This window comes from Mauremys mutica, chromosome 16, assembly GCF_020497125.1.
Source record: "Mauremys mutica isolate MM-2020 ecotype Southern chromosome 16, ASM2049712v1, whole genome shotgun sequence".
In the NCBI taxonomy this organism is placed as follows: domain Eukaryota; kingdom Metazoa; phylum Chordata; order Testudines; family Geoemydidae; genus Mauremys; species Mauremys mutica.
This window is the reverse complement of record NC_059087.1, coordinates 19885234-19897374: the sequence shown is the minus strand read 5'-3', so window position 1 is coordinate 19897374 and position 12141 is coordinate 19885234. Positions and strand designations below refer to the sequence as shown.

The window sequence follows — 12141 nt, the reverse complement described above, 5'->3', positions numbered from 1 at the left end:
CCTGATGTTCTGTGGTACAGAGCATGTCATGTTATAATCCTGATTTCCCTTCGAATCCTATTTTTTATTAACTTCTTGTTATTTTACGCTCTCCAATTACAAAAAGCATTTAAGAAACGGAAGGCTGCTGCAGTAGCTCTGTTGGTCTTTGCCCTGAGCTCCCGGTTTTTCCTTGTCAATCACTGGAGTCGCAAACACAGCTGTATCCGAGCCCACCAAATAGCAGAGCTGTGGGATGTAGAAGAGTTCCACACTCTGCTAGTGCCTGGCCTGGGAATGAGGGGGCAGGGATTTCTCTGCACACCCAGAAGGCATCGTTCTGAAAGCTACATGGACACAATGCTTCAGCCTCTCCCGTTAAGCTGTAAAAATCTATTTATTTGCGAGGATACAATTTGTAACAGTGAAAAATGAGCAAAGCAAGTCACCACTTCTCAAAGTGGCTAAGAAGAGGTCTGCTATTGTTACAAATCTCAGTTCCATGGGAAAGGAAAGGAACGAGATCACACCGTGAAAGAACTCTACAGCGATCTGGGCCCAGGTGAGACCCCAAAGAGCCTGGGGCAGCACCACTGGAGTTAGTGGGTGTTTTGCTATTGATTTCAAAGGAGAAGGACAGGTGCGCCTTGGCACCCACCCAGCGCTGGGCAAGAGTATTTCATCCTATTTCCCTGATTTCACCCCAAACGGTGGCCATTTGCATTGCAGGCAATTTCACATCCCCCAGTTTCTTCCTTTTAGGAGTCTTTTTCAGAATGCTCCTTCCCACAGCCACTGGGAAAGAGTGGATTTTCCATGGTGTCGCCCCCAGTCCAAGTGTGCCGGAAACAATGAGCCCATTTCACTAATCAATAGTGCTATTCATAATAACAATAACAACCTACACATACAAAATATAGAAGCTAGGAGAGGGGCGAGAGCTTACTGCTGGGGAGAGTTGGCGGAGCAGAGGGGGGTTTTGTTAGGGGCACCAAGGGCGTGGGGTGAGGAGAGAACTGGGGCTGGAAGGGACGGAGGCTCGAGTGGAGCTGGGAGGCTGAGCTTGCTCGGGGGTGTTGTCCTTTATGTTTCTTTCATACTGCACCTTATGCTGGGATCAGCCAGTTTCCCATTTGTGTTCACCAAACACCTTCCCTCTACTCCTTCAACTGCTCCCAATGAGCCGCAGCTTCAGTGAAAAATTCTGCTGTAAAACCCACCCGGCACTGTGTGTTTGTCCTGTTTCCCCTTTGCTCTCTTGCACGGCCTCGTGCCTCCAGGCTGTAGCCTGTCTGGGGCAGGGCTGTGTCAGTTGTTTGCCATATGTAACTGTTGTCTGACATCAGCTAAGCCAGCATCACTATGTGAATAAAAAGCCATTATTATTTTAGGGCGTATATAGTTATGTTTTCTGCCAGCCATTCCTTTGCTCGTCTCCTACTATGGCCTGCTGAACTAAATCCCAGCAGGGGCCACTTTTCCCAACGAGGCCTTAATTTGTGCACGTGCAATGTCTCACGCACCATCATTTGCACTCACTGTTTCTGAACACTGTCTGATACACAGACAAGTGACTGGATTTCCTCACACACGTGCAACTACTGGGAAATCTGGGTTTGGAAAGATCATGCACAAAACTAGTGAGCACAGACCGCCTGAGCCCACTTTAATCTGGCCATAAAAGAACAAAAACAGAAGACGTTCTGTGATGCATGTCATCTAGTTTATATTCATGACTGAGCACAAGGCAGCAGGAACTTGGTCAGTCAGTTAGATCTGGACAGCTGGACTCTTCCCAGGCAGCCCCTGTGGTGTGAGGAATGTGACTCGTGCATGTGGATCACTGCACCAATAGAGCAGGTGCACAAAAGGGAAAGCGCAGGGAAGAAGGGGAAGCAAACACTGCTTGCGACCACTAGATGGGGGCATTTCATTAACCTTGTGGCCAAGACCTGACAAGCCAGTTTGTGCTGAAGGGTTATCTGGGGACTGAGGGAGAAGTGATGTAAGTCTCGACCTGGGCTTTCTCGGGTTGGGGGGTTCCTGGGGTGGGCTTGGGAGACAAATCCATAGTTCAACTTTTCCCCCTTCTCCCAGGCAAATCCTCTCACGGCTGGGAAAATAAGGGCCAGCGGAGTGATTAGTGGGCAGGAGTGAGGCAAGGGCGCTAAGTGCTGCCCAGAAGATGTCTCTGAGCAGTCGGGTACATCAGCGAGCAGCACAGCTCATTTGCATGCTGGCTCAATCCAGCCTGGCCCCAGGGCTCATTTGCATGTGGCCTGCCCCTTAGGGCTCTAAAAGCTGCTACAGGATTTCACAAAGGCAGGAACCAGCTGAACCCCAAGGACAGGGTTGGCTCCTTCTCTCCCTCTGTCCATCTCCTCCCTGCACCATGGCCCTGTGCGCTCTGCCTCTCTGTCTCCTGGGGCTGTTCCTGGCAGGTAATTCCCCACCAGGATGACTTTTGGGGGGCAGGTAAATGAGCTAATTAGGGTTTCGCACAAGCCGTGCAGCACTAACAGATCTGAGTTTTGTCTCTGGCAGGTTCTTGTGCCCAGCACGTGGTGACGCAGCCGCCCTCAGTGTCAGGGTCTCCAGGGCAGACAGTGAAACTCTCGTGCAGCGTCAGTGGAGGATACGACATCAGTAGCTATGGAATAGGCTGGTTCCAACAGACCCCTGGGAATCCTCCCAGATACCTGCTCTATTATTACAGTGATTCTAACACAGGCAGGGGCACTGGGGTCCCGGACCGGTTCTCTGGCTCTGCCTCCGGCAGTGTTGGCTACTTAACCATCTCTGGGCTCCAAGCTGAGGATGACGCTGGTTATTACTGTCTGACTTGGGACAACAGCGCTAACATGCCCACAGTGGTGTAATCAGAGAGGGAACCGAGACAAAAACCTTTCACATTTCACTGACCGACACCGAGCGAGACTCTGAGGAAGAGATTTGACGCTAGTGGGGCAGAGCTGAGGCCAGAGAGAGGCTCCCTTGGCCATGTTGTACCCGGCTTTGCTGAAGGGATTGCTTTTCCCTCTCAGGAGATCCTCCTCCTCCTAGACTAATCTCCTGGCACTGCCTGGGGGGTGGGGGCTGCCCGCAGATTGGGAGCTCTGGGATCCTCTGCACAGAGGGGCTGTTCCAGCGTCCATGGCAGGCTGAGGACTGTCATGTTGTCTAAACCCTCCCCATCTCCTACTACACAAATCAGGATCACAGAGCAAGTGCAGTGTGGGGCCCAAGGCCCTATAGCTGTGAGCAGGGGTGGCTCCAGGCACCAGCACAGCAAGCGCGTGCCTGGGGCGGTAAGTCTCTGTGAGGGCGGTAGTCAGGCAGCCGTCGGCGGCATGCTTGCAGGAGATCCCCCAGTCTCGCGGCTTTGGCAGCAATTCGGCAGTGGGTACGCTGAAGGCGCGGGACCAGCAGCTCCCTCGCAGAAACACTGCTGACTCTGCATGACCAGAGGACCTCTCGCAGGTGTAGCGCTGAAGGCCGCCTGACTGTCGTTCTTGGGGCAGCAAAAAACTTAGAGCCGCCCCTGGCTGTGAGGCAGCATATGGGGCGGTTGGTAGCTCCGTAAATGGAGGTAGAGTCCAAAGCCATCAGGGCGGCAGTCCAGGCAGATGAGAACAATAAATCCTCAGCAGGGTGCTCCTCTGCCTCTGTTCCTCTTGAAATCACCATCCTCTGTTTCCCTAACACACTCTGCACATATATTCCAGTGCTGAGCACATCCCCGCAGCACTGAGGGCCCCCAGCCGGCCTGGTCACGGGGTCTGAAGCACGTTCGGGGTGCGGGGGAGGTGACACACTGCATCTCAGCCCTGCCCATTGCTCACCCCAGGCAAGAGGGTGAATAGTGTTTTGCAGGCTGTACTGTGTGGTGCAGGGGGGGAAAAGGCTAAAGAGGAGGCCACTCGCCGACACAACCTTTCCCCTCTGTCCCACCCAGGGCCGGCTCCAGACCCAAGCGCGTGCTTGGGGCGGCATGCCGCGGGGGGCGCTCTACCTGTCGCCGGGAGAGCGGCAGGCGGCTCCGGTGGACCTCCTGCAGATGTGCCTGCGGAGGGTCTGCTGGTCCCGCGGCTCCGGTGGAGAGGTCAAAGTGGGGGTTCACCGGAGCCGCGGGGCCAGCGGACCCTCCACAGGCACGTCTGCAGGAGGTGCACTGGAGTCGCGGGACCGGCGACCGCCAGAGCGCCCCCCCGCAGCGTGCCGCCGTGCTTGGGGCGGTGAAATTCCTAGAGCCGCCCCTGATCCCACCCACTATTTTTGAGCCCTAGCTCAAGCTGCAACTTCAAAGCGCTGTGTATGCAGCTGGTTTTAAAGCATTAGCGTGAGTTCCACTCGCCCGAGTCTGTCCAAATGCTGTGTGGACATACTGAATAAGACTCTGCTTTGCTCAGAAGGGAAGTTTCTTCAGGGCCTGGAATTCCTCCATAATTTGGAGCTGTCTGCCCGGCCCCAAGGAACTTTATGTGGGTTGTAATCCTGGCACAACCCCCTGTTACCCCGAACATCCACATGGGGGAGGGGCGCCTTGCTAAAGGGGCTGCGAGCAGTTCATCGCCCCGGAGCCTCTGGGCCTGGCAGTTCATCACTCTGGCACCTCGGGGCTCATCAGTTCATCGCCCCGGAGCCTCTGTGCTTGCCATGTCAGTTATGAAAGTAAAAAAATGGCTTGAGCCCCTGCTCGTCTTATTACAAATGAAGCCCTGGATCCAATATTCTGGTTCAGACTCAGGCCCATCTGCACATGCAGCCTCACTATGGCAGGGAACCAGTCGTGCCAGGGCTTTGCACAGGGGCTCTAATAGTGCACAGATGGGCCACACACCACGCTCAGCTTCTGGCCCAGTGGGCTGCTGTTAAATGTCCGAGTGCTCTTAGGGACTCCAGTAAATGAAACCTGCTCACAGACGTGTGGCCCAAACCTGTGCGATGCTGAGGGTCTCCCAGAAGGGCCGAGCACCTCGTCTCCCACCTGAAGCCAGTGAGAACTGGGGATGTTCCACGCGTCACTGGGTCAGGCCCACAGGCCCTGCTGGTCTGAGCCGAGGGCTGGGGGGAGGGAGACGCAGCCCATACTGGGGCAGAAGGACACACACTACAGCAGAGCAAGGCAGAGAAGACCGATGCGACGCATGTGGCCATGTAACTGAACGCAGACATCATCAGTCTGTTCTCTGGGCTTTGCACCATTAAATATGGACTCCCTCCTGTTGCCATGGCAGCGGTGCATCAGCAGCCCTTTTGTGTTCCAGTTGTAGAGGGTAGCGTTGTGTACGCTCGCTCGCTCTCGAGTGCACACGCTCTCTCCCGGAGACTTGGCATTTGTTCTTTCTTTGCTGTTTTCCTTCAAATAAGTCATCTAGACGGCCAAATACGTGTTTGGCTTTGTGTGTGTGTGGAAACGTCACAGCAGCAAGTGTGAGAGCCCCAGAATTATCCAAACTGGCTCCCGGGTGAGAACAGAACAGGATCATCCCAGTGAGACTGGCTGACTGCAGCCGAGAATGGAGCAATCAGATCATTACAGCTCTGCTTCCTGTCTTTGGACACGGGTCACCCTCAGCAGAGCTGAACTCGTCACTGGGCTCAGGGAGGTACTGCTCAGGGGAAGGCAGTGTGAGGATCATCCCTTCTGTATTGCATCAGAAACGAACTCATCAGCAAACCTGCGCTACCAACATGGGACTGGGAATAGCCCTGAAGCTGGGGGGAGAGGGGACTAGGCAGATCCAGCAGATTATCCAGCAGATTCCTGGAGTTTCTTAATATTTTACCCTGTATAGCTCAGTACTTTACAGCCACAGCGAATGTACGATAGATCCCCTGTATGTCTCTGCCTTGTCTTGGGGTGACGCAGGTGCCCAGAGCAGCAGCCAGTGAGCAAGGGGCAGATTTGCATGAAGGGGCCGTTCTCCAGCCCTGGGGGTTTAAGAGAGAATCAGAGGGTCCCGGCCATAGACCCGTTTGCCTCAGGAAGCCGAGCTCGTCTGGATTCCCACCATGGCCTGGGCCCCTCTGCTCCTCGCGCTGCTCACTTACTGCTCAGGTGAGAGAGGGGCCCAGGACAGCCCTTGACTGGGTTTCACCTTCCCCCTCCCTCTTGGGCATTTCACACAAACGTGTCATGCCGCAGGGCAGGTCTCATGGCTTTGTTTGTACTGTGCTTTCCAGGTACCAGCTCCCAGTACGTGGTGACTCAGGAGCCCTCCTTGTTGGTGTCCCCTGAAGGGACTGTCAAACTCTCCTGTCGCTTGAGCATCGTATCTGACATCAGCAGTGTCTACCCGTACTGGATCCAGCAGCGGAGGGGCGGGGTGCCTCGCCTCCTCATCTACAACGCTTACATGAAAGTGTCAGGGACCCCCGAGCGGTTCTCTGGGTCCAGCTCCGGTAACACGGCCTATTTAACCATCAGCGGGGCCCTGGCGGAGGACGACGCTGATTATTACTGCTTCACTCACTACTATCAAGGAGGGGATTTTAAGGCTACACAGTGAGACACTCAGATGAGGAACTGAGACCCAAACCTGCCTCCCCTCTGCTCTGCTCTGCTCTGCAGTCTGTGCCCTGCTGGGACCTGCCCAGGCTGCAGGTTGGCCTCAGACTTCCCCCTGCAGCCTGACTAATCCTCAGTGGGGTTTGTGCCCCTCACTCCCTGCAAGGGGCCATGTGGGAGGGTGCGTGTGGAGGGGAAAGACCTCCTCCCATCGGCCTTCCCCATGGAGAGAGGGGTGGGACGGCGGGGGATTAGGAGAGGGGTCTGTCCCCATCCCATTAGGCAAAGTGCATCTAGGGGCAGGATCCCCGGTCAGACACGTGGCTTTCAGTGCTTTGATTTGGCCAAGTTACAATTTAGAAAACAGGACTCAGGCCCATGCAGCGGTTTGTGTGACAGGACAATGCTTCTCTCTGCAGAATCTCCCACAATCCCCTGGAGCTGAGCATGACACCCGCGAGTGCAGAGAAATTCCTCATCCCCCAGGGGCTCTCCCAGCAGTCATGGGGCTTCGTGCACAGTGGTGCCCCAATAGTGAGTCGAGCCTGTCAGGCCGTGTGCCGATGATACTCAGTGAGGTTTGGAGGTGTCCCTAAGTGGGGAAAGCCAGCGACAAAGCCCTGGATCCATTGCTGTGAGCGGTGGGGACCAGTCACCTCTAAGGGAGCTCTTGGACAGCGTGAACTCAAACCACCCCATCTGTGCACTGACAGTCTTGATAGCTATTGACCTGTATCCAATCTGCCTTTTTAGGGGCAGTGGAGAGGCCTGGGTGGGGGGGAAGCACTGGCCATACCTGGAGAGGGTTAAAACCCTCTCCCTGAGCAGGGAATCTTCAGCAGGTGTCTGGCTTCACTGCAGTGATTGCTGGGGAGCCCAGTCAGGGGCTGGATTCAGCTGGAGCTAATTGCTCGTTACTGGGGAAACCAGGCACTATAAGAAGGGGGAGCAGGGGTGGGTCAGTCTGGTTTGAGGGTTAGGCTGAGTGAGGGGCCCTGTGCATTCTGGGATGGGGCAGAGCTAGACCAGGCTAGAGCCCTCTGGCTTGGTTTAGTGGGGCCAGTTCTCTGGTCTCAGAGGTGAGGCTGTCCCTGTGCCAGAGCTTGGCTTACCTGACCTGTCAGGTATGTAAGAGACAAACCATTATAGGGCTAAACCCCACCAGAGCAATCCCAAATGGGTAACTGAGTGAGTAGGTTTGTGAGTTCACAGACAGGAACATTCAGACACCACCATGAGGGAAATATTTCCAGATGATGAGTTTACTTTAAGTCTGGTCTAGTCCTAGCTGCTAGTAGCTGAGCCCAGAGCAGGGGCTGCATCTCTCCAGTTCTGTGTTTTGTTTGTAAGTTGGTATTTTGGCTTCTCCACCAAGAACTTTCCCACAGGAGGACTGTGGCTCCCTATTACAGGGCATTTCATCTTCTCTGCTCTTCCTTGGCTTGCTGCAGCACCAGGCCAACAACAACAATTGCTTGCAAAAGGGTAAAGCAGAATCAGTGGTGACCAGCCAGCAAAATGTTAAAGGGGATTTGTGTGTTACTGGGAGTGAGTCTGTGCAGTGTCAAGCACCTTTATATACACACGCACACAGAGTTGATTTTCTTATCTGTTTTCTTAAAAACAATCCACATCTATTCTATTGTTTCAAGACAGCAGCGTTCCTGTGTGTGTAATTATCAGAAGGGGGGAAACTCCCTTGGGCAGGAATTTGACCACAAACTATAAATCCAGAGTGGCCAGCTCAGAAATCTGAGGATTTGCCCCCAAACTGCACAGACCTGATCTTAGTTTCATTAGCAAAGGACTTGTCTAGATTTCCATCTCCACCTCTCACTGGCAGTGAGGTGAGGCAGCAGCCTGCTAATGAAGTAGTGCTCAAAGAGGAAGAGAATTCAGAACAGTGACCTGTTCCATTCAGCTAATCCCAGCGTTTTCCTGGGGTTTAGCACATTCTGTTTAAGATAAATGGGTTCATACCATCCATTCCATAGGGGTGTCTTAAAAACAAATCTATTGTATTGGAAGCCCATGGGAGCAGGTGCTGTTCTCCTTGCATTCACCATGCACACCAAGTCCTTGCACTTGGCTTACTTCTGGTTTCAAATCAAATTGCAGGATGCATATTGTCCTGCACTGGGATGGAAGTGCATAAACCTCAGGCTGAATTATTAGTTCATTGATCTAGTGTCATTGCTTACGGTGCTTTTTTTCCTGATTCACCTGAGAATCTCAGCTTTTATTTTTATATGAGGATTTGATTTCAGGATATGTACTGTGTGTATTTTGACACGTGGTGTTGATAATTTCTGTTTTAATGGTTATAAAGCTTTAGCATTTTGAATCTCAACATCTACAGTCATTGATGAATTGTTGTCTGACCCACCCATAAATCCTGCAACTGTGAAAATTTAAGTAGATAGAAATAGAAAAAAAGTTTAAAAATTAACGTTGATATTATCTGCTGAAATTGTATTAAAAATTGAATGTTGCCAAGCCCAATAATTAGTGTTGTTATAGGGGAAGTCAGAAATGCTGAAGCTGATGACAAGAACTGATGCATAGTCACTTCACCTGCGGTATCAAAGGAAGGAAGCTGGAGCTGACATAGTAACTGATGGATTTTCATTTTGGAAAGATCCCTCTCATTGCAATAAAAATGCCTTAGCAGCAACATCTTGTTAATGTCAGAAACTTACTAGATAATATCCATGTAACCCAGAACAAAAATCTCCGGGTAATGGCAGATTAATTCTGTTTTCAGTGCTAACCCAGGATGCTGAGATGTTGACACTGCCAGAAGTAGAACGTTGGCTTGTCTATGTCCCAGGCCAGGAAATCCTAAAACATCCCTCTACTTTGGCAGCAGAGCCAGGACTGTTTTGCAGCTGTACAGGGCTCTTCCTCCTGAAAACCTCCCAGGAGGTCATTAGCAAAGTAGTTATTAATGGTGCCCTGGAAATGTGTATGAAATGCGGGGAGGCCTCCACAACTCAGGTTTTTCACTAGACTTCTGCAGAAGGGTGGCTACTTCTCCCTGTAAGGCTGTGAGGGCTGCTTACTTTGCTGCTCCTTGCTGGTTAAGCTGAACAGCACCTGATGCAGCTTCTCTATGGCCAGTTTATCATTCTGTGCTCTATACAGATCAATAGAGGCAGATAATGGCTTTCCCAAGCTCCTTAACAACCGCCCCTTCACCATCCCATGCAGCGCAAGGTGCTGAGCTTCTGCACTTGTGGGGGATAATGCAGAGAACGCCCTGGAGACCAGAGCCATAAATAAACTCTGTCAGGGAATGACCTTGACCGCACTGGAACAGATTATTGCCCCACTGGGCTGGTGTCCTGCCTTCAGCAGTGACTCCAGTGATCCAGAGTCAGGGGAATCCATTGTCCGTCCCTCCCACTGTACAGTGCAACAAACCAATGGAACAGCCCAGGAGGAATCTGGTGGAAAAATGTTCCAAGGGTGTCCTCATGGGATAAAAATAGCTGAGGCCGTCATCACTTACTTCTAGCGCAGCAACACAACTGTCCCCAGATGCTTGTGCGGTGGGTGCCAGTGAGCTGAGGATAACTTGGAGCCTATCAGAGGCATCCAGATTTGCATTCAGGTGTCTGCTCACATCACAGGGTTTAAGAAGCAAGCGGAGAAGGCACCATTGAATTCAGAGACCGCTGTGGCTGCGTGTGCTGTTCTTAGGATGGCTTGGGTCACCACACTGCTGGTTCTGGTAGCCTGTTGGGCAGGTAAATATAACTGCATGCTCGATCTCAGAAGCGAGGTCAGGAAGTGTGCCCGGTGCATGGCACACCCACATTTACAGACACTTTGGTTCTGTGTTGTTTCAGGTTCCAGCTACCAGTTAACTTTGACTCAGCCACTCACTATGTCAGTGACACCAGGAGAAAGTGTCCAACTCGCATGTGTTCCTACCAGTGGAGAGAGCATTAGCGGTAGATACATACGCTGGTACCAGCAGAAGGAAGGGGAGAAACCAAGATACCTGCTGTATTACAATGATGACTCTACCCTGGGTAAAGGCTCTGGTGTCCCTGACAGGTTCACTGCCTCTAAAGATACTTCCAGGAACACCTGCTTTTTAACTATCAGCAGGGCTCAAGCAGAGGACGATGCTGATTACTATTGTTCAGACTGGGATGGCCCAGCTAACACAGTGATACAGCTGCATGGAGAAGAGGAACAAAAACCCCTCTCACCCATAGTGACACAGCGCCTGGAGCCCACCTGCATGTCTCTTGTTCCTATTAGATAGCCCAGTGGATTGGCTCCTGGCTAAGTGTGATCTCCAATTGCTGTCAGTCCTCGTTGCCTTTCAAAGCTATGGGCTTTTCTGGCTGAAGAACTCACCTGTGTTCTGACACAACATCACTGCCCTGATGCACAGACTGAGTTAAAGGCAGTAAGGGAATCAAACCAGGGCAGTAAGGATCACAGCTTCAAGGATACCAACCAGAACCATTCTACGGTCGGCATTATGCTGTGATATTGGACCAGCCGAAACTGGGTTTTAAAAAGCTCCTCTGGCTAGTGGCTGGTACAGTTATTACACTTCTAGCTCCGGATCGTAGTTCTGCTGAGTTGCAGCCTAGAAGGGACCATTGTGACCATCCAGTTTGACCTCCTGTGTGAGACAGGCCATAGAACGTCACCCAGTAATTCCTGCCTCACACCCAGAAACATGTGGTGTAACTCACCCATCTCTTTTAGAAAGAACCCCAGGCTTCATGTTCCACAACCCTTTGTAATCTGCTCCAGTGCTTAATTACCGTGCAGGTCATTTCCAGTTTTTCTAACTGCAGGTCCCAGGCATTGGATCTTGTTCTGCCTTCTTCTGCTAGTTTAAATAGCTGTTCCAGTCGTGGTTTCTTGAGTGACACAGACAAGAGTGATCTCACCTTCCTTCTCCTACAGCACACTCACAGACGCCAGTGCTGATGTTCCTGTTTGCATGGAGCTGTCCTGCAAATAGAGAGACTGAGCCTACGCCTCAGGTGCTGAGGGCTCCCAACTCCCACTGACTTCCCCCAGAGCTGCATGTGCTCAGCACTTCCCAGGATCGGGCCCAGTGGGTGCCCAAGCTCCATGTACTGTATGTTTGTAAAGCAAAGCCAGTACAGACAAGGAGACCTAGAGCTGCTGCCATTGGAGTCTTTTGCCCAGATGCAACTTCTCTCCAGCTAAGCCGCAAAGTTCTAACTTGGTCTTTCTTCCTTTGAAACAATGCCAAGGCTGGGAGGCCAGTGGGCTCTGCCGCTTTTTCCTTATGCCTGTTTGTAAAGATCATTTAATGCTTCGCTTTTGTTTTTCAGAATAATCCCCAATATTCATTAAAACATTCCTTATACAAAGCCGTCCTTCCTGAGCAACCCTACGGTAACACACCAGTGTGAGCAGTAAGGGACTGGATTTCCGGTTTTCCCTTTAATCGCCCACAGGGCAGGTGGTATCTGGGCTCATGGAGCTTGGGTGGGTGGGATGCTGCAGCACATGACCAAGGAGATCATTGCTGTGGATTTGCCCTGATGTGTTTTAGCACTAAAGTGTGGGACCATCTCATGGGGACCCCCCCATACAAGGGATCAAACTTTCCTAACCTGTGAAACGACACTGCCCACGTCCTTCAGTAC

The 12141-nt window shown here is 52.0% G+C and overlaps 2 protein-coding genes and 1 gene segment (V, D, J or C); all 3 read left to right on the top strand.

Moving 5' to 3' along the window:
- LOC123351197 (immunoglobulin lambda-1 light chain-like) overlaps window positions 1–12141 on the top strand; it is a 668923-nt gene that overhangs the window by 48755 nt on the left and 608027 nt on the right. The gene's annotated exons all lie outside the window — the stretch shown is intronic.
- LOC123351200 (immunoglobulin lambda-1 light chain-like) overlaps window positions 2314–12141 on the top strand; it is a 624702-nt gene continuing 614874 nt past the window's right edge. Inside the window, exons 1-2 of the mRNA XM_044990449.1 lie at window positions 2314–2420; window positions 2524–2842. Of these exons, the coding sequence (XP_044846384.1) occupies window positions 2372–2420; window positions 2524–2842 (368 nt within the window). The 5' untranslated portion in view covers window positions 2314–2371. The remainder of the gene's footprint in view (window positions 2421–2523; window positions 2843–12141) is intronic.
- Window positions 5813–6666, top strand: LOC123351205. The segment is given in 2 exon segments: window positions 5813–6040; window positions 6166–6666. Coding segments are annotated over 2 exon segments (372 nt in total).